A 22851-nucleotide genomic window follows, 5' to 3' on the forward strand; every position below is an offset into this window, starting at 1 on the left:
AGTTTCGTTTGCTAGAGCTTTTCCAATGTCAAGTATCTTTTCCTTAGACCATGAGATCGTGCAACTCCCGGATACCGTAGGAGTGCTTTGGGTGTGCCAAACGTCACAACGTAACTGGGTGACTATAAAGGTGCACTACGGGTATCTCCGAAAGTGTTTGTTGGGTTGGCATGGATCGAGACTGGGATTTGTCACTCCGTGTGACGGAGAGGTATCTCTGGGCCCACTCGGTAATGCATCATCATAATGAGCTCAATGTGACTAAGGGTTAGTCACGGGATCATGCATTGCGGTACGAGTAAAGAGACTTGCCGGTAACGAGATTGAACAAGGTATTGGGATACCGACGATCGAATCTCGGGCAAGTAACATACCGATTAACAAAGGGAATTGCATACGGGATTGATTGAATCCTCGACACCGTGGTTCATCCGATGAGATCATCGTGGAACATGTGGGAGCCAACATGGGTATCCAGATCCCGCTGTTGGTTATTGACCGGAGAGGCGTCTCGGTCATGTCAGCTTGTCTCCCGAACCCGTAGGGTCTACACACTTAAGGTTCGGTGACGCTAGGGTTGTAGAGATATGTGTATGCGGAAACCCGAAAGTTGTTCGGAGTCCCGGATGAGATCCCGGACGTCACGAGAGGTTCCGGAATGGTCCGGAGGTGAAGAATTATATATAGGAAGTCAAGTTTCGGCCACCGGGAAAGTTTCGGGGGTTACCGGTATTGTACCGGGACCACCGGAAGGGTCCCCGGGGTCCACCGGGTGGGGCCACCTATCCCGGAGGGCCCCGTGGGCTGAAGTGGGAAGGGAACCAGCCCCTAGTGGGCTGGGCGCCCCCCATGGGCCTCCCCCCATGCGCCTAGGGTTGGGAACCCTAGGGTGGGGGGGCTTCCCACTTGCCTTGGGGGGCAAGGCACCCCCTTTCCCCCTTTGGCCGCCGCCCCCCCTTGAGATCCCATCTCCAGGGCCGGCGCCCCCCCAGGGGGCCTATATAAAGGGGGGGAGGGCAGCAACAAGACAGCCTTGGGCGCCTCCCTCCTCCCCTGCTACACCTCTCCGTCTCGCAGAAGCTCGGCGAAGCCCTGCCGAGACCCGCTACATCCACCACCACGCCGTCGTGCTGCTGGATCTCCATCAACCTCTCCTTCCCCCTTGCTGGATCAAGAGGAGACGTCGCTGCACCGTACGTGTGTTGAACACGGAGGTGCCGTCCGTTCGGCACTCGGTCATCGGTGATTTGGATCACGGCGAGTACGACTCCGTCATCCACGTTCATTGGAACGCTTCCGCTCGCGATCTACAAGGGTATGTAGATGCACTCCTTTCCCCTCGTTGCTAGCATACTCCATAGATGCATCTTGGTGAGCGTAGGAAAATTTTAAATTATGCTACGATTCCCAACAATTTCAGCCCAACCGACGATGGACTCGTCGGAGCCCGACAATTTTTTACCAAGGTGCTCCAATTCTGCTCAAATCCCCTCCAATTTTCGGCGACCAACCCCGATTCCGACCGATTTTGATCAATTCCTACGTAGGCTACCGAGCGGGGCATGGGGCGAGCAGCCAAACGGGTCCGCATGCGCGCGTGAACAGGGGAGAGGGGTGGGGCCGCGGGCGTGCGTGAACAGGGGAGAAGGGTGGAGCCGCCGACGCGCGTGAACAGAGGAGAGGGGTGGGGCCGCGGGCGCACGTGAACACGGGAGAGGGGTGGGTCGCCGGCGTGCGTGAACAGAGAAGATGGGTGGGGCCGTGGGCGCGCATGAACAAGGGAGAGGGGTGGGGCCGTGGGCGCGCATGAACAAGGGAGAGGGGTGGGGCCGCGGTGCACGCTGGGGGTTAGCCGGCCGGGGCGCCCGCCCACGAGCCGCGCGCGAGAAGGAAAGCGGGTCGGGGTTGTGGGCAGGAGCTCGAAGGCGGCTGGCCGCGGTGCGGACATCCACTAGATCAAGATCGGGTACATGGTGACCTTCAAGTTGGTGACTCCCACGCCGTGAAGGTGATCGTCTTCAACAACGACGGCATTAAAGTGATGACCAAGTTGCAGGAGGCACGACGACGCATTCATCGTGAACGTTTATGAGAGCTCTATATTGCGCATGCTGGTTTGGTTACGACTGTGTCATAATGGTTCGGTTGAAAACTACTTAATTTAAGTGTCGTACTATGTTTGAAAACTGTTTGAATTGATTTAAAACTATGTTTATATGATATTTGTTTGTGTGTCATTGGTTTGTTCCGCATGCCTAGTGTATTGATAACCTCACCACCTTCACGAGGAAGTTACCAAACAACATGCCCTGCATGTAATCAAACACCATGACTTGTGTTTTCGCCTAAACAAGTGGGCAACCAAACAACCTACCTTTCGTTTCGTCCCACGCAGGCTAGAAGGTATGCAGTCAACCAAACAATATACAGATGTTAATATTTTTGCATGTTTACTTTCAATTGAGACATAGATGCAATGCAAGCAAAAGTAGATACGGCAAACAAACACACCCATGGTGCCTATCATGTTTTCCAAAAAACGCACCTCCGAAGGTGGGATTTTTTTTAACAGAAATCCTCCGCTACATTTTATTTTATTTTTCCCTGAAAAAAAAGAAGCGGAGGATTTCTGCCACGATACTATCCGCACTGTGCGCGGAGCATCTCTTCCCCGTAGGCACACACACGGCCGTCCCTGGACCCACCTGTCTTCCACGGACATCGACTCACCCATCTCCGAACCGCCCCCCCTCTGTCGCCACACCCCCGTCCCCACGCCCGCGGCGCAAAACCCCGCTAAATTTTTCGCTCCGCCCGCCCCCAAGTCTCGCCACCGCCGCCATCCTCCAAATCGTCGGAGAAGATAATCCCCAGGACCCCCTTAGGGATGTACGCCGACATCCAGAAGGGTCGGCCGGGCTGCCGCCCCGTCGACGCCGCCTCCATGGCGAAGCTCATGAAGGTCTGGGCGAGGTACTTCCCCGAGGAAACCGAGCTCCAGGTCCCGGCGGACGACCCCAGGGCCAGGCTCGTCGGCGACCTGGTTAAGGTCCTGGAGCTGGAGGAGAGGGCCAAGCTCCTCCCACGTGTAAGCATCTGTCTCCATTCCCCGTATAGCGCCTCATTTTTGGCCCATCTCTTATGGTGACGCGATTCTAGGGTTGCTTACTCGGTTCGGCCGCGACGAAATTATGGCGGTTGCTGCGCGACTGGTTGGTGCCTAGGGTTTATCGGATTGGCTGATTGATCGTTAGTTGAAATTTTCTGGGAGTGGCAGCTGACATTGTAACTGTATATAGTTAAAATGCTTGCAGTCTCGTGCCTAATGTCTGTTTGGTTCCAATTATTTAAGTTCCTGAGCTTGCCATTGCTAGACATTTAATTGGGTACCATTGTTAGTAAAATGTGTGTTGGTTCCTTGCTGTTAGGGCAGAATTTGGGTAATAATTTACTTATCTGATCGAATCGACCTCGAAATTTGGGGCAGAATTTGTTTCTACAATCTTCAAGATCAAGGTCTCAATGCGATGGTGGCTCCTGGTATATGAAGTAGTGACATATCTAATCAGAAAAGGGGAATACTCTTCTTTATTAGGAGGGAAAAGAATCAAGAGGAGCTTGTAATTTTGTGAATAACTTTGATACTTTTGTGCTCCACTTTGTCAGTATCATAAGATTACTTATACGTTTATACCCCAATGTGCTGCTGCGATAACTACCTAAAGCACGACGCAATGTTCCAATTGAAAAATGAAATCATGGCATCATGTAGTTGCACAATAAATTACTAATCGGGTGGAAATGATTTAAACACATCGCTTCATAGTGTGCTTTTGTCATTACATGGAAAAATATTTCCGGTTCCAGCAAATGAACGAATTCATGTTATTATAACTTATGACTACATTCACAGGTTGAAGATGATGGTGTTGTCTTCTTCCTTCCGATTGATTTCCAGCAGCTTAAGAACTTGTGCGGTGGTACCAACCTCTTAGATGCTCTCAGGGAAAATCCTAAAGAAGCCTTGCTTTGCATGGGAGTTGCAGTTCATCTGGTTGATGCTTCATTTCATGCTAAAATTATTAGTGTTGTCAGTTGTGCTTTGTTTTTTCACTCGCTGGACTTTGATTCTTGATGTTTTCTTCAGGTTAAGTGCTCGGGCAATGGCCTCCAGTTGAGCGACGTAGACAAGGTCAATATCAGGCTTTACAACCACACCGAGACAATAATTGCTTTGAAGAATTTGAAAGCGGCCTATATTAGTAAGAACTTCTGTCTTTATCCGTGTGTTCTGCATCTAAATGAAGTACTGACTTGTTGATTCACCTCATAGAGAAACTAGTGACAGTGCGTGGTACTGTTGTAAAAGTCAGTACTGTGAAACCTCTAGTTCTGGCGCTGGAGTTCAAATGCATGAAGTGTGCTACAGTCATCCGTCGTGTGTTCTCTGACGGGAAATTTTCACCTCCAGTATCCTGCATAATTCAGGGCTGCAAGGGCAGAACCTTCACCCCATTGAGATCTACTGCCAAGTTGATAGATTTTCAGAAAATAAGGCAAGTGATAAATAGATAATCTGTGTCATTCTCTGCTTATAACACTAAGCTCTGTTTTTATTATTTTCAATCCAGGATACAGGAGCTTTCTAGTGCTGAAAACCGTGAAGAAGGCCGAGTGCCACGAACTATAGAATGTGAGCTTATAGAAGATCTTGTAGATTGTTGCATCCCTGGAGAGGTTGTAACGGTAGCTGGAATCGTCAAAGTGCTGAACAACCATATGGATGTTGGAGGAGGTACAATTTTGAAGAAACTAGTATCTTATTTCTCGTTGTTCATTTCTGAACCTTCCTGGATACTATATTTTACATTGTTTCAAAGCCTGAATCCTCTTTGCAAAAAAAATAAAAATGCTAATGTTCAGGTGTCCCAAATTTCCTGCAACACCTGTAGAGCACATATGTTTTCAGTCTTTTGTTAAGGTTGTTCAGTAGTTTGGGTTGGTTGTCTAGTTCTGGTGCATTATGGACTACTAGGTGTAACCGTATCAGGTAGTTCACAAGAACAATTATCAAGTTCCATGTTACTCTTAGGGAAAACCTATCTCCTGCTACGTTTGTTATCCCTAAAACCTCTCCTCATTTTATCTTTACCTTAACCAAAACATTCACTCTTTTTTAGACATTGTTGCTTTCTATGATTTCCTTTAATATAAGACTCAAGAATTGTTTGTAGAACAATGATGATAGCCAAAAGGTTACTATGTGTGGCGTCCATGTCCTTGCCACATGCAATAGTCGTGATGATTTCTCTGTCATGCACGGTATCCCATACAAAAGGCCATGCACGCCACACAAAGCAGGAAAGTGTCGGATCAACAGACCATGTCAGCAATGAGACGTGTCCAGGAGGGATATGTCGGGACAGACTCGGTGCTCCTGGAGGCAGCATCCACTGCCACTGTCTTGCCGCAGCCAAAAGTTGTGGGTGAGGGGAGGACAAGTTCAATCCCCATGCCTCCTCAGTGCCATCAAGGGTTAGACTGTTAGAGCAGATTATAGGTGGTAGGTGCAACATATCGGCTGGATGGGAGATACAAAGAGTGAGAGATAGAGGTGAATTGCGTCTTCATTGATTTAATATATTACTCCCTCCGTTCCAAATTACTCGTCGCAGAAATGGATGTATCTAGAACTAAAATACATCTAGATACATCCATACATGCGACAAGTAATTCGGAACGGAGGGAGTACATTACAGTTCCTTTATGTAGTCTCTACTGGCGTATCTGTGTATGACCTTATACCTAATAATCCTAAGTTCCTAACTGACCACAACTCATATTTGAATCTAGTTGCACTGTCCTGGACTGGTCTCGAGATCAATGATACCAATGGCATTGATCCGGGTGGACTAATTGAATGCACTGGAGCCCGAGTCATAGACAGCCAGTAATAGGTTTGGGTAGTTGCGGGAGCTGCAGCGTTGGCACAACTGGCCTGTATTCTAGGCCCAGCTGAATTGGGTTCAGCTGCTGCCCGTCTGGTGGTTATACACCCCACAACTGATCCCATGATCATATCCTGATCTCTTGTGTAGTTCTTTCTGGTTCTACCATGCAAACACAATCAGTGAAGTTCATATTAGTCTGATGCCGGTGCATTCTTTTTCCAAAACATTCTTGTTTGTACTATGTAGATGCATATTTTCTTAAATTGTCCTGTGGATATATACATATATTTTTAATATCTTCAGGTAAGTCCAAAAGCAGAAATCAGGGTTTATACTACTTGTACTTGGAAGCAATCTCAGTAAGGAACTCCAAGGCCCATGTTGTTTCAGAAAATTCAGATGCAAGTTCTACTGATATTCTGGCTACTGGATCCTTCAGTTTCGAAACTTTTACTGATAAGGATCTTAAATTCATCACCGAATATAATAGCGAGCATGGTGCTGATGTATTTCGTCAAATACTTCACTCCTTTTGCCCCTCCATCTATGGGCATGAACTTGTAAAGGGTAATTTTCTATTCTAGTACACTGTTTTAAATCCTAATGTGGTATTTTCTTGCAGTAATTTAATTAGAAGGTATTTGCGCTGGCTATTTAATGTGATTAAATATTTACATTTTGTCTGCTCAGTGTTGTCCAAACATTTGGAAATAAATCAATCTGTTGTGCTCTCTTTAGTTTCTGTATATAAGAAATGATAACTATTATTTTAGCTTCATTACTTGTGGACATGTGCAGCGTTTTCAGTAACGATTATTTGATTATTCATTATTTCACGGTAAGTACTCTTGTGCCGTCTCCAAAAAAACCAATTCAGCTGTGAGGAATTGATCAAGCTATTAGTGCAGAGTTCAGTAAGGGGATATGTTCTCTTTCTTTTCAAGAGCCAGCGTTCTAAAGAATGAAGGAAAGAAAAGAGTGCAAACTGTATTTTTGAACGTAAAAATATTAAATTATCAAAAGTTCGACGAGTAGAATAAAGACATGCCTTATTTTCTAAGAGAGCAAACATCAAGAATGAATGTTTGTCCATCTCCAGTTCTTCTTATGATCAATACCTGCATCTTCATTAGTACATGACGACCTAGCTACCGCTTGCTGACTTAAATCTTGGTGGGAAGGCGGTGCCTAATGCTTAGGCAGCCGTCTAGTCCAATTTTAGAACACTGTCGATAGTGCAGAGTTCTCATTTCAGCGCAGTAGCATTTGCTTGGATGCCGCTTCTTCTGATTCGTTTTGTTTCTTTGTTGCATTATATTACTGGACATGACTAAATTAATGTTTCTAAATTTCAGCTGGTATCACTCTTGCGCTTTTTGGTGCTGTGCAGAAGCATTCAATGGATCAGAACAAAGTCCCAATTAGAGGAGACATCCATGTTATTATTGTTGGTAATCCTTATAATTTACCAATCATGATCCATGTAGTACATGCTTAGCACTTCCCAGGATGCAATCATACTCTTGCTTAATGTTGTCGCAGGCGATCCAGGACTAGGCAAGAGCCAATTACTAAAAGCTGCAGCATCTGTTTCCCCACGGGGAATATATGTATGCGGGAATACAACCACAAATGCTGGTCTAACAGTTGCTGTGGTTAAAGATTCAATGACAAATGATTATGCATTTGAGGCTGGTAAGCATGGAAGATTTATTTGTTCCTCACACATTCTGTGGAGAACCTTGTCAGAAAGTCAGCTAATTCGATCATTTGTTGTCATATAATTGGTTGTTCTACTGTTTTGTGGCCGATGTGGTTTGAAGTCTTAGAATTTGTGATTGGATCAAAATAATGTTAAGCTCTTGGCTTTACAGGGGCCATGGTTCTTGCTGACCGTGGGCTATGTTGCATTGATGAGTTTGACAAAATGTCAGCAGAGTATCAGGTATTATTTTTAGTTTTCACCTGATACAACCTTCTTGGTGAAATGTTCATTCAGTAAAAGATGTTCTATACTTTCCTTGTTTGAAATTGAATTTGTGTTCTCAGTCCTTACTGGAAGCCATGGAGCAGCAGTGTGTATCTGTGGCAAAGGCTGGCCTTGTGGCGAGTTTATCTGCCCGCACTTCTGTGCTGGCAGCTGCTAATCCTGTTGGTGGTCATTACGAGTGGGTTAATCTTTTCCATCCTTTGATAAAATTTTCTACCCCTGCTTATCGTATGATGTTTGTCATTCTGGATATGTTGTCTTCATTCATCTTTCCTTCTTCAATTGATACTCATTACCTGTACTGTTATCTCTGTGCGTATGCGCGCGATGTGCAATTACTACAGTGTGATTGTTTTTGTCAACGTAATGTTCTTTTTGCACTCACACAACCACACAAGTCACCGTGCCTGGAACAGGCAGACCTGTAAGCAAATACCATTTCCTTGTGTATTCTGGTGTTGTTCCTTATTTTTGCTTGTCAGTGAGATGTAGGTAACAGATCTTAAATTCCTGGGTTGTTTTCAACTTTTAGTAATACTATTTTTGCAGCCGAGGCAAAACAGTGAATGAGAATTTAAAGATGAATGCTGCCCTGCTCTCTCGGTTTGACCTGGTTTTCATTTTACTTGACCAGCCAGACTTGTTTCTAGATAAGAGAGTATCAGACCACATAATGGCAGTAAGTTTTTGTTATCCATTTTTTGTCCACATCTTAAGCATATAGTACCGATGAGCAATATCACCACATATAATAAATGTGTCAGGGCTTTAATCTAATTAAAAAAACTAAGGAAAAAACAACATTTTCTACACGCAGCTCCATACCAATGACAGAAGTCCTTGCTCATCCAACAAGAGGCTAAGAACAGGTCATTCTTTGGTTATTCCATAGCATTTTTAGTTCCTTTTTACATGTGAAACCGTATACATCGTTATTGATTTGCAACTTTGCCCCATGCCCAGTGCCTCAATTTAATGGCAGTATGGGGATTGGAATTGATGAGAAAAAATTAGCTTCAAGGCTGAGACTACACCCTGAGAAAGATAGGGACTTTGTTCCGTTACCTGAACCACTTCTTCGCAAGTATATATCTTACGCGAGAAGCTATGTTACCCCCCGGTATTTTGTCAGCTCCTTTTCACTTATCAATACCATATATGTAATGCAATGAGTTCTCATTTTGTTATTTTTCTTCTCTCGGCTCAAGTGTGTCAGAACCAGCAGCGGTGGTACTGCGAAAATATTACTTGAATTTGAGAGCGCATAGTACTTGTTCTGATGGCACACCCATCACAGCGAGACAATTGGAAAGCCTTGTGAGGTTAGCAGAAGCTCGCGCTCGGGTGGATCTAAGAGAAGAAGTGACTGAACAAGATGCGAATGTAAATAAGTAGAATACTTACCCCCCGGTTCCCTCCTCCCCATTTTGTACATATGCGCACCTTGCACCCTTGCACTGCCAGCTTGGATTTCTTCATACTTCATACCTAAATTACCAGCAGAGAATTTTTCTGTTGGTTTAGGTTCTTGTCCATGATTGCTGGGAAAATCTGAGTTCTTTCTCATGCTAGTTTTCATCCTCAGCAAATTACTGAATCAAACTCAGAAGCATGATGAATTATGTTTTTTAATCTCCATATCATGTCGATGTTGCAGATTTATTTTTTCTGTCTGTTTGCTGCTTTATAAATCTGAAAATGTGAACGTACGGTGCTTATCGCATGCCTAAGGCTTATGCAAAGTGTTGTCTGGCAAATAGACAGCCGGATAGTTAGATGACATCAAGAGGCACACCTATTTAATAAAAAATGGGCATGCAATCTCATTCTGCGTTTTATTATGTTGCAGGATGTTGTTGAGATCATGAATGAATCCTTATATGACAAATATGTTGATGAGCATGGTTGTGTGGACTATGCTCGGAGTGGTGGGATGAGCCAACAAAAGGAGGCAAAAAGACTTATGAGTGCCTTAAACAAGCAATCTGAGTTGCAGCAAAAGGATCAGTTTTCAAGAGCCGTAAGCAATTATGCATCTAAAATATTTTTGATGAAAGGCTGGTCTGTTATTGCATATACGCAAACCAACTGACATGGAAAGAGTGCCAATTTTAGTTCAGTTACAATTCTGGTCCTGCTATGATCGACGAAATTTTGACATACTTGCTTTTTGTGCATTTTGATTCTTTTGTTACGCGGTTTCTCCAGTCAATAGGAGCATCTTCTTGAGGTTCCTCTGATGTTCTGTAATTTTCCCTTTGTAGGAGATACGGAGCTTAGCAGATAAAATCAGCTTGCAAGTCCCGGATTTAGATGATATTATGGAAAGATTGAACAGTGCCGGTTTTATTGTACATAAAGGACAAAACATATACCAGGTATTGTCTCATAAAACTGCTTGACATCAAGAAGTTTTGATGTATACATTAGATGGTTATCCTGGTGTCGTGCTGATTATTGATTATGAGTTTATGACTGTCAGGCTCGTGATGAGCCCTCCACTGAGAATCTAACTTATTATTGTCTGTGAAACAGATATTGACCTCATCATGTTCACGGACCCAGCCAACAAGGTCAAGATGGTGAGTTCTCTTACACCCTACATGAAAACATGGGAGTTTGGTGTTGGTATTATGCTAAATTTTATATCTGTGCCACACGTTAACGTCTGGTTGATTAACAGTTACTTTGGGTCAGTGTCCAACACTTGCCATTGTTGTGACAAGATAACTGTTCAAAGGTTTCCTCTTTGCTGCCGATTCATGATCGTTTTTTTTCTGGCAGATGTAGGGGGGATATGTTCTGCAACTAGTATGGACCGTTATGTACAGTATAGTCATGTGATGGCCTCTAATTAAAATGTGCGGATAGCTCTGTTAATGCTGTTTATCGTAGCAGCTGTAGCTGATAATGACAAAATTAGTATCCTTACTAGTTCCAGCATGTTAAAGAAACATCCTGTTTTCGTTAAAGAATCGTCTATGTCCTGGACATTGGTGATCATGAATGCTGATTCTTTATGTGAAAGAAACATAGTGTGTTTTTTTGCGGGGAAGAAACTTAATGCTTCTATGAGACTTGGAATGGAAATAACCCCTTAGGCCTGAGAAATAGCAAACCCGCTTTGCTTACGGTTATGTTTTTATTTGGACGAACGCAGCAATGCTGCTTCATTTTATATTAAGAGAAAGAGTTACAACAAGTAATTGGGCGGTGATGAAGGTGACCACCAAGGTAGACAAATGGAGGGCACAGATAACAAGTTTCATAGAATCATAGTACCATCAAGGAGGCCTCCATGTTAGCCTCCTTGGTGGTGTCACCACTCTTCTACATTTTGCTCTACGGGAATGTGGAACGCTGGTGTTTTATCCTACGTCTGTGCTCTACGCTTACCAGTCGAATTGTTTTGTGTGCTATCCATTTTTACAGAGAAAGCAGCCTTTAGATTGCTCAATCAATAGGTCTTTTTCAAGCATAGGCAAAAGGTAATTTTAGGGGTCATGGAGCCATATATATCTATAAATGATAATGATGTTGTGCCCGCCCTGTTAGATTCTCTCGGGTAGTGAACAAAGGTTGCTTTTCACAAACTCAGTCGCCTAGACTCAACGATCAGTCTTGCTATCATAGTTGAAGCCTACCCGGTTACACCCCATTTGCAGCGCCATGGCTGACCTCAACATCCTTTTTTTTTCTTGAGGTGATTGCCTCACATCTTGGGCATGAACCATGAGAGGTTCACCTGGGGTCGATCGATCTCGCTCACGCCGTTTGCTACCAGGTTTCTTCGCAACAGCTGTTTTGAAGTTGGCAGCCAGGACCATGAGCAACGTAAACACGCAATTGGATCGATGGGAGCTTGGAACTTCTCCCCATTAATGTGCCGCCAGCGTCTTCCACCGTTTTATGAAATGTACTACCCGCTGCTCCTAAATACAGTACAAGTCTTTTTAATGATTTTAATATGAACTACATATGGAGCAAAATAAGTGAATCTACACTCTAAAATATGTCTATATACATCTGTATGTAATCCTTATTGAAATTGAAATCTCTAAAAAGACATATTTTTTTAAGGACGGAGGGAGTACTACGGAGTGTGTAAGTAGTTCCAGTGATACTTTTCCTGCCCTATCTGCCGCCAATGCTTCACTTGTTCCGTGTTGGAATGGGGCATATCTTTCGTTGCCCATTAGTATAGACGCCAATGAGCAATCAAACTAGTTTCCTCATCGTATCCTCTTGGGTTGTGCAGAGTTTGCAGTGAAAAACATAATCAGCTGTTATTTGCATAACTCTTCCAGTGTGAATTACTACTACAATCAGCAAAACTGCATCCATGTCATTATGGATTTTGCACACAAAAAAACATGATACAGAAGCATTGCAGAGGGCAGATAAAACTTGCTATCCAAATCATGGAAACAAAACTCAATAGCGACAGACAGTCAACAGCATCTCGCTAGTACAACTTCAGGTTACGTATATAGGAATGAAAATGCTAAATGGTGGACGAGCTCCATGGAGCTCGTTTTTTTGAAAAAAAAAACCCCGGAAATTATAGCTCCCAAGTTTCAAAAAATCCTAAAAAGATCACACGCGTTCATACAGATGTAAATTTTAAAGATGATACTATAAATTAATGGCGAGAGCTTCACTAGTTAGAGAAAATCGTGATTCTGAAAATGGTGAACATGTTTTGTGTAGCTCTTCATCGTTAGAACGTGTAGATTTTTCTCAGAATATTTTTATTCAAAATGTGTTTTTTGCTTCTTTTTGCTCAGGACATTAATAATATCCAATCTAACCCAAATATCCAATCCAATTCACAGGTCGATTGGTATGGATTTTTTTTCAGTACTACAGTACTGCAAAACTATCTCATCATGCAAAAAAGATTTTTTAAACAAACATCAACAACATAACACAGACAATCATAGCACATGAGATAAAACCCACTAGCCAGCAGAGTAACACAGCAACAATATATATCCAGATCATGGAAACAATACTCTTAATAGCAACTGTTAAGAGAAAGCAACAGCAGAGAAGGAACAAATCTCGCTAGTACAACTTCAGGTTATATAGGACATTGTAAACATAGCAGGCAACTTTCCTCCTCAAACGACCAGAGCCTTACAGTCCATTCCATCCTTGCCTAACAAAAATGCAACCTAAGACCTGGGCTTCTCCTTCTTCTCCTTGAAGAGAGCGAGAAGCGACACACCAGATACCTTGACAACCTTGAACCTGACACCGGGAATATCTCCCACGGCATGACCCTTACGACCGAATCCAGCAATCAGCACCTCGTCCTGAAGCATCCATCAAGTCAAGAGGTTAGGTTGGTTGCATATAGCAGACATATCACATATATGCGAGCAATGGAGGTTAGGTTGGCTGCATATAGCAGACATATCGCATATATCTGAGAAATGGGTGAGGGGCACATACGTTCTCCTCGATGAAGTTCAGGCAACCATCATTGGGCACAAAGGCAGCGATCTTCTTCCCGTTCTTCACCAGCTGGACACGAGCACACTTACGGATGGCAGAGTTAGGCTGCTTGGCCTCAATACCACTGCAGGGGGAGCAATTGCACGGTAGTCAGGATACAAAACATGAGATAAAAACAAGGGTACATAAATCTGCTGTTCAGCATACATCTTCTCCAGGACAATGCCCTTGGCGTGAGACGATCCAGCAAAGGGTTTCTTCCACTCATTGCCCAAGTGGCTCTTCTTGTATGCCTTGTCAGCCCACCTCTGGTTCCTGCGGTGGGTCTTGAGCTTGCGCCCGGCTCCCATACCACGTGTCTTACTGTGATAAGAATTCATCCATGCAACATTAATTAAACAGATCTCAAAAGTTAAAGCAGGTGTATTACTACCAACTTGACAAGCAACAGGAAAATCTTGACCAAAAATCCAATAACATAACTATGCAAGATGCATAAATAGGATATGTTCATGATGTAGTTGGAAGCACAGAGCATATGTTGCAACTTGCAACCAACTACACATGTGAACACATCCCAAAGCAAGTCCTGAAACAAAGAACATGTCACTGAACTGAAGTGTTGCATACTGCATACACATCCATTTTCGTTTCTCCTTGCGTTCTAAACTGGCAAGTAGTTAACATATTAATATATATTGCAATCATGATAGCAAGGAGCTGGACATATTCTAAACATGAGCAAACTGAAACTAGACTAGAGGCTATAAAGAAACTAGTATTGTCTGCTATCATGCACAACTTCCAGGGCCCAATCATCGGAGCAAAGGAATATAGATAACATGGTGGCAACGAATTTATGTTGCTTATGAATATGTTTAGCACTGAAGTTGTATCTGATCAGCACTGGACCGTCAATAAGCTCAGTTTCGTCGCATTGGAACGACGATCACATCCTCTGACCCCAGCACAAATCAGCCTAAATGATATGGTTCTAATTGGCACTTGCTGGTCCAAGAACATAGCACAAGAGCATCTACTGCATATCAACTGAACATGTCAATATGTTGCAACAAACTACAGATGTGTACACATCCCAAAGCAAATTGTGAAATAAAGAAAATGTCACTGAACTGATGTGATGCATACTGCATACATACACAGATATTCCAAGCATTTCACCTCGAATTCTAAACTAGAAACTAATTGACACATTAATCATAGCGAGCAAGGAGGTGGATATATGCTAAACATGGCCATACTAGAAAGCATCAGGAAAACCGAGGTAGATATCATCTTGCTACCCACACTAATAACAGGCAAACTGCACCAGCCTAGAGGCTAAAAAGGAAGACGTATTGTATGCTACCATGCATAGCTTCCACGGCCCAATCATCTGGACAAAGGAATACAGATAACACGGTGGCAACGAATTCATGTCGCTTATGAATATGTTTAGCACTGACGTTGTATCTGATCAGCACTGGACCGTCAATAAGCTCAGTTTCGTCGCATCGGAACGACGATCCCGTCCTCTAACCCTAACACAAATCGACCTAAATCACATGGGGCTACTCCGCAATTGCTACTACAAGACGAAATCACGAGCATCTGCATATCGGAGCAAGAACCGGGGAGAGCTACAGAGAAACATCTCTGCCCAGAACCAATGGACCAGCGCCGAGAAAGAGCAAGGTCCCGCATTAGGATGAAGGAGGAGAAGAGATCTTAGCACGCACCCCATGATGGCGGAGGGAGAGGCCGGGAGATCTCCGGGCGGGCGACGGAGGGAGAGGTCTGGAGATCTCCGGTGGCAGCGGCTTCTTCGCGGGCGACGGCGGCGGCGGCTGCTAGAGGAGTGAGGAGGGGAGACGATGGGGAATATATAGCGGGGGGTGGGCGTTTAGGGTTTGCGTGCGCCGAGATGCGTGCTGGCGTGATGGATCCAATCTGGGTTTTTTTCTGCTTCCACCCCCGGACAATACATCTTTTCCACATATGACCCCAAAATGTGCATTTCTCAAAGGGCCGCGTGCACCAATCAACAAGAGCTTTACACGTCCATGTTTCGTGCATTCACTCTGCTCCATTTGTTTTGTTGGGTGATGCAAATCGCCGGAGACAGGCTTCGGGGCTTTGAACTGTAGCTAGGAGTGCAATTCAAGTTGAGTCGAGCTAGTTCGCCTCAACTCGTTTGAGATAATTAAGATAATGAGTTAGCTCAGTTTGATTCGGGGCTTGGCGAGGCAGGGTGGGAGCCCTCCTCCTAGGCTTCAGTGGTGGCACACTCAGGCAGTGGTCGGTGCGCCAGGGCTCCTACGGTGGCACTGTTATTGCGGTTGGTCGCCGGATCTAGGCGGCTGGATCTGGGATTTTAAAGGCGGTCGAGACGGTGCACAGGTTGTCGGGTGGATTTCTTGGGACGGATCCGAGTGAAAATCTGGTCTTCGGTCGATGGTCGGAGCCGGTGATGACGATGACCTTATCATCGTTTCCTTCATGAAGGCATCATCGAGATGAAGCTCCCAAATCCACTCAATACCTCCGGGGAAAACCCTAGATCAGCTGATCGGATGTTGGCGGCAATCATGTGTCGTTACCCCCTTGGGGGCGGCATTCTTGGAGGTGCGCTCGGCTTCGCGGGACCAGCGGACGGCATCTTTGGTGGAGCGGTGCTTCATCCTACACATTGATGGCGACGGATATCGACAGCGTGGTGCAGTGCAGACTCGCGCAGGAGGACGACGCTGTCTGGCGTCGATGGTAGAGAGACCTGGCACAGTAGATGCAACAGTACAACTCTGAAGATGGATTGGTGGCAGGTGGCTGCGGCGGCCTCATACCCAGCAGACGTCCTGGTTGAGGAGTGCGCCGGACTGGTAGGTGCCCCACACCCGGCAGGCGTCTTGGTTGGGACCTCAGGTCTTAGATGTTTAGGTTTAGCTGCGATGTCTGTTTGGTATTAGGCCTAGGCTATCAGCGTCCCTTCATCAATTGGATAGGTGTAGCGACAGTTGTTTCTTAGACGGTGGCTTTAGTCTTACTATTATATGATTTTGTAAAGTCTTATGAGAATAATTAATAAAGTGGCCGTATGCATCGCCCAGATGCGGAGGCCGGGGTCCTCTCCTTTTCTAAAAAAAGCTCAATTTTGATTCGTTAACATAAAGAGCTGAGATTCAAACTTGATTCAACTCGTGTAGCTCGCGAGCAAGCTCATTTAACTCGTTAAGCCTGTTATGAACGTGAATAACAAAATATGTGTATTATGTAAATGGCAACAATCAACAACAATACTGGTGCTTATCTGGCGCCCTTTTGATTAATGGGCTAAACGAGTAACTTGTTAGCTCGGCTCGTTAAACTTGTTTTGTTAACAAGCTCAAATTAAACCTTGACTCGTTAGTCGTTGAATTCGAGTTGATTCAAGCCGAGTGAGGAGCTACTCACAGTTACTCTTTAGCTCGCGAGTTTCGAGTTAAAACTCTAGCACTAACTATTGGCATGAAATAACAAATAATTTAGGTGGGAGGTTTTCTGCAAAAGAGTGCATATGGATCCTTCTTTTCCATCTCGTCTTGTGAATATGACTTCAAATCGTATATTACGCAGCTTCGTCTTAAAAGTATCTTCCATTTTTTTACTTGTATGCTTCAAACAAACAAGATTATAATTGTGGTTTCTATGTATTTTTTTGGAAATGGAGGCGTACCCCCGGCCTCTGCATCATAATGATGCATGCAACCATTTTATTAAAAATTCACGAAGTAGCACAAAGTCATAAAAGTATTACAGCTCGCAAGCGGAACGAAACAAAAGAATAAAACAAAAGTACATGCTGACAATCATAACCGGTACGGCAATATGAAGGATAAGCTCCCTAGACTCCTATCCTGTTATGCGACCGCCATCCGAACCAGTTGAATATAGCCCGTGCTACCATCTTCCACTGGTTGCACCCAGTAACCAAAGGCTCTCTGGAGTCCATAGTAGTGAGTAAGGACTACGTACGGATCCATGCGATAGCTCTGAAGATGACCTGCAAGAAAGTTAAAGTGTGTTATCTGTTAAAAATCATATCATTCCCACAGTTTCATATAGCCCACAGAAGCGCACATATTCCAATGCGAATATGAGCCGCGTTATTATGCTCAACCCCAGCTAACCACGTTTGTCAACTGGATGATTAATGTTAAAGGCTATATGAATCGTTCTGCAAAGCAATTTGGCGAGTGGGCATTCAAGGAATAGATGTTGTATTGTTTCATCATGATCACAAAAACAACAGCGTGAATTGCCTACCCATCGCCTCTTGATTAAGTTGTCCTTGGTGAGTATTACTTGCTTGTGGACGAACCACATAAAAAATTTAATACACAAGGGAACCTCAACCTTCCAAATATGCAACGATCTTGAGATTGTGCTAGAATTAATCAAATCTAGAGAGAAAGATTTCACCGTACATACCCCATTTTTAGCTAATTTTCATTGCGTCGAATCCGGTTGGTCGGAGAGTTGAACATCTATCAATCTCCGAACCAAGTGCACCCAGACAGTCCATCGCTCACCAACTAACGCACGTCTAAACTGAATATTCAAGGGAATCATTTGGAAAACTGTGCCTACGTAATCCTCCTTACGTTGCACAATGTTATAAAGGGTGAGATATTGTACGGCCAGGAGTGTCTCTCCTAACCACGTATCCTCCCAAAATCTTATTGACATCCCATTGCCAACCAAGAATTTGACCCTACGAAAGAATGATACGTCCATTTTGCATCATGTTTCTTACTGTTATTTATAATGTTTTTATCCATAATAATGCTTTTTGGAGTAATTCTAATGCCTTTTCTCTCATAATTTGCAAGGTACACTCAAAGAGGGAGAATTCCGGCAGCTGGAAAATCTGGACCTGGAAAAGCTATGTCAGGCTATCTATTCAGCACAACTCCAAACAAGCTGAAATTTCACGGAGATTTTTTATGAAATATTTAAGGAATATCGGAGCAAATAAGTACCAGAGGGGGCCCACCAGGTGGGCACAACCCACCTAGGCGCGACAGGGAGCCCAGGCACGCCCTGGTGGGTTGTGCTCACCCAGGCCCACCTCCGGTGCCCATCTTCTGGTATACAGGTCATTTTGACCTAGAAAAAAATAAGGACAAGACTTTCGGGACGGAGCGCCGCCGTCTCGAGGCGGAACTTGGGCAGGAGCACTTTTGCCCTCCGGCGGAGCGATTCCACCGGGGGAACTTCCCTCCCGGAGGGGGAAATCATCGTCATCGTCATCACCAACAACTCTCACATCTTGGGGAGGGAAATCTCCATCAACATCTTCAACAGCACAATCTCATCTCAAACCCTAGTTCATCTTTTGTGTTCAATCTTGTTACCGGAACTATAAATTGGTGTTTGTGGGTGACTAGTAGTGTTGATTACATCTTGTAGTTGATTACTATATGGTTTATTTGGTGGAAGATTATATGTTCAGATCCATTATGCTATTTAATACTCCTCTGATCATGAGCATGATTATTATTGGTGAGTAGTTACTTTCGTTCTTGAGGTCACGGGAGAAATCATGTTGCAAGTAATCATGTGAGTTTGATATGTGTTCGATATTTTGATAGTATGTATGTTGTGATTTCCTTAGTGGTGTCATGTGAACGTCGACTACATGACACTTCACCATATTTGGGCCTAAGGGAATGCATTGTGGAGTAGCAATTAGATGATAGGTTGCGAGAGTGACAGAAGCTTAAACCCCAGTTTATGCGCTATTCCGCAAGGGACCGATTGGATCCAAAAGTTTAATGCTATGGTTAGGATTTATTCTTAATACTTTTCTCGTAGTTGCGCATACTTGCGGGAGGGTTAATCATAAGTAGGAGGTTTGTTCAAGTAAGAACAACACCTAAGCACCGGTCCACCCACATATCAAATTATCAAAGTAGCGAACACAAATTAAACCAACATGATGAAAGTGACTAGATGAAATTCCCGTGTACCCTCAAGAACGCTTTTTTTATCATAAGAGACCGTTTTGGCCAGTCCTTTGCCTCAAAAGGATTGGGCTACCTTGCTGCACTTTTGTTAGTACTATTGTTACTTGCTCGTTACAAATTATTTTGCTATCAAACTACTCCGCTACTTACAATTTCAGCACTTGCAGACATTATCTTACTGAAAACTACTTGTCATTTCCTTCTGCTCCTCGTAGGGTTCGACACTCTTACTTATCGAAAAGAGCTACAATTGATCCCCTGTACTTTTGGATCATCAAATAACAAGTCCTTCGTTCTCATAAGTCCCTTCCAAAATGGCGAGTCAGTTGGTCTCATGGTAACCAGGGCGAGCTTTTTCGACTGTAAATACTTATTGCGCAAAATCTGTGCCCACATGCCTTCGGCTCTGTCTCTAACCTGTAGAGCCATTTGCTCATAACGCATTTATTCTTGATTTCTAAGTTCTCAATACCGAGACCCCCCTGGTCTTTTGGTCGGCAAAGGATATCCCATTGCGCGAGACGGTATTTCCTCTTGGCCTCATCTGACTGCCAGAAGAACTGAGATATGAAGAAATCAAGTCGCTTTCGTACCCCTTTCGGAATCTCGAAGAACGATAGTAGGAACATTGGCATACTAGTCAGTACCGAGTTAATCAGCACTAGCCGACCTCCATATGACATAAGCTTGCCCTTCTAGTAGCTAAGCTTTTTTTCAATTCGATCTTCGATACACTTCCATTCTTTATTGGATAACTTACGGTGATGAATCGGTATGCCCAAATAACTAAATGGTAAAGAACCTAATTCACACCCGAACAGTTGTCTATAAGTGTCTTGCTCGTCTTTGGCCTTCCCAAAGCAGAACAACTCACTCTTGTGAAAGTTTATCTTTAAACCAGACAATTGTTCGAAGAGACATAATATAAGTTTCATATTGCGCGCCTTAGCAATGTCATGTTGTGGTTTCTATGTATAAGGACAAAGATTCAAATAATGTCATTGGTATTGTGCACAACTCCTCTCCACATCTTTCACCCCTTGCCCCTGGCTCCCCATGTTAGGGCGTATCCAAAGAAAGTCATCTAATACTGTCACGTGTCTGTGAAAAATCCCATGCATCCAATTCCAACCGTGTTCATCAAAATCGGACCATGTGCTATGACTGGTAGTGGATCAGGCGGACCGAGAGAAAAAGCAAATGAATAGGACATTTGGATGTGGGGACATGTGGTCTAGCGAGAGTGCGCGAGGACTCCCCTAAAGCTCCCCTCGATTTGGTGAGAGTTTGTAGGATTTCGGACGTCTGGACAGGTCTGAACTGATTTGTTGACTGAAAGGATCGAGAAGAGGTGTCTAGAGGGGGGGGGGTGATTAGACCCTCAACAAAGAAGAGTAGAAGTTTTTAATTTCTTCAAGTCAAGGTGGAGTTTTAGCACAAGTTTAAACATTCACAATACCTTTCAAGCAAGCATGGCAAGAGTATATGAGCAACGGAAAGTAAAGCATGCAACTTGCGAGTATGTAAAGGGATGGGATTGGAGTGTGCAAACGCAATTGGAGACACGAAGATTTTTTTCGTGGTTCCGATAGGTGGTGCTATCGTACATCCACGTTGATGGAGACTTCAACCCACGAAGGGTAACGGTTGCGCGAGTCCACGAAGGGCTCCACCCACGAAGGGGCCACAAAGAAGCAACCTTGTCTATCCCATCATGGCCATCGCCCATGAAGGACTTGCCTCACTAGGTAGATCTTCACAAAGTAGGCGATCTCCTTGCCCGTACAAACTCCTTGGTTCAACTTGAAGGAAATATGCCCTAGAGGCAATAATAAAGTTATTATTTATTTCCTTATTTCATGATAAATGTTTATTATTCATGCTAGAATTGTATTAACCGGAAACATAATACTTGTGTGAATACATAGACAAACAGAGTGTCACTAGTATGCCTCTACTTGACTAGCTCGTTGATCAAAGATGGTTATGTTTCCTAGCCATAGACATGAGTTGTCATTTGATTAACGGGATCACATCATTAGGAGAATGATGTGATTGACTTGACCCATTCCGTTAGCTTAGCACTTGATCGTTTAGTATTCTGCTATTGCTTTCTTCATGACTTATACATGTTCCTATGACTATGAGATTATGCAACTCCCGTTTACCGGAGGAACACTTTGTGTGCTACCAAACGTCACAACGTAACTGGGTGATTATAAAGGTGCTCTACAGGTGTCTCCGAAGGTACTTGTTGGGTTGGCGTATTTCGAGATTAGGATTTGTCACTCCGATTGTCGGAGAGGTATCTCTGGGCCCACTCGGTAATGCACATCACTATAAGCCTTGCAAGCATTGTAACTAATGAGTTAGTTGTGGGATGATGTATTACGGAACGAGTAACGAGACTTGCCGGTAACGAGATTGAACTAGGTATTGAGATGCCAACGATCGAATCTCGGGCAAGTAACATACCGATGACAAAGGGAACAACGTATGTTGTTATGCGGTTTGACCGATAAAGATCTTTGAGTATGTAGGAGGCAATATGAGCATCTAGGTTCCGCTATTGGTTATTGACCGAAGACGTGTCTCGGTCATGTCTACATAGTTCTCGAACCCGTAGGGTCCGCACGCTTAAAGTTCGATGACGATTTGTATTATGAGTTATGTGATTTGATGTACCGAAGGTAGTTCGGAGTCCCGGATGAGATTGGGGACATGACGAGGAGTCTCGAAATGGTCGAGATGTAAAGATCGATATATTGGATGACTATATTCGGACATCGAAAAGGTTCCGAGTGATTCGGGTATTTTCGGAGTACCGGGGAGTTACGGGAATTCACCGGGAGAAGTATTGGGCCTTATTGGGCCATACGGGAATAGAGGAGAGAGGCCAAAAGGAAGGAGGCGCGCCCCCCCTCTGGTCTGAATTGGACAAGGGGTGCAGCCCCCTTTTCCTTCTCCCTCTCCCCCTCTTTCCTTCTCTCCTACTCCGGAAAGGAAAGGGGAATCCTACTAGGACTTGGGAGTCCTAGTAGGACTCCCCACACTTGGCGCGCCCCCTCTAGGGTCGGCCTCTCCCTTGCTCCTTTATATACGGGGGCAGGAGGCACCCCATAGACACAACAATTGATCTCTTGATCTCTTAGCCGTGTGCGGTGGCCCCCTCCACCATATTCCACCTCGATAATATCGTAGCGGTGCTTAGGCGTAGCCCTGCGTCGGTAGCATCATCATCACCGTCACCACGCCATCGTGCTGACAGAACTCTCCCTCAAAGCTCGGCTGGATCGGAGTTCGAGGGACGTCATCGAGCTGAACGTGTGCTGAACTCGGAGGTGCCGTACGTTCGGTACTTGGATCGGTCGGATCGTGAAGACATACGACTACATCAACCACATTGTGCTAACGCTTCCGCTTTCGGTCTACGAGGGTACGTGGA

General features: G+C 44.4%; 2 protein-coding genes across 2 annotated transcripts; one reads left to right on the plus strand and one right to left on the minus strand.

Annotated features, from left to right (window-relative positions):
• Nucleotides 1-3006: 3006 nt before the first annotated feature.
• On the plus strand, nucleotides 3007-12079 carry LOC123182297 (probable DNA helicase MCM8; the record flags this gene model as incomplete). Its single annotated transcript, XM_044594819.1, is given in 18 exon segments — nucleotides 3007-3088; nucleotides 3914-4054; nucleotides 4148-4262; nucleotides 4334-4556; nucleotides 4632-4795; nucleotides 6255-6518; nucleotides 7307-7402; nucleotides 7494-7646; nucleotides 7826-7896; nucleotides 8001-8119; nucleotides 8491-8620; nucleotides 8759-8810; nucleotides 8905-9061; nucleotides 9150-9324; nucleotides 9791-9961; nucleotides 10206-10319; nucleotides 10477-10523; nucleotides 11726-12079. Coding segments are annotated over 18 exon segments (2461 nt in total), but the record flags the coding sequence as incomplete, so codon positions are not given.
• Nucleotides 12080-12915: 836 nt separating this feature from the next.
• LOC123182298 (40S ribosomal protein S23) lies at nucleotides 12916-15311 on the minus strand. The gene is made up of 4 exons (XM_044594820.1): nucleotides 15141-15311; nucleotides 13609-13764; nucleotides 13399-13525; nucleotides 12916-13259 (listed from the first exon to the last, which is right to left on the minus strand). The coding sequence occupies exons 1-4, from the start codon at nucleotides 15143-15145 to the stop codon at nucleotides 13119-13121; spliced, it is 429 nt and encodes a 142-aa protein (XP_044450755.1). The 5' UTR covers nucleotides 15146-15311; the 3' UTR covers nucleotides 12916-13118.
• Nucleotides 15312-22851: the final 7540 nt, after the last annotated feature.

Source organism: Triticum aestivum, chromosome 1D (genome assembly GCF_018294505.1).
Source record: "Triticum aestivum cultivar Chinese Spring chromosome 1D, IWGSC CS RefSeq v2.1, whole genome shotgun sequence".
NCBI classification, from domain to species: Eukaryota; Viridiplantae; Streptophyta; class Magnoliopsida; order Poales; family Poaceae; genus Triticum; species Triticum aestivum.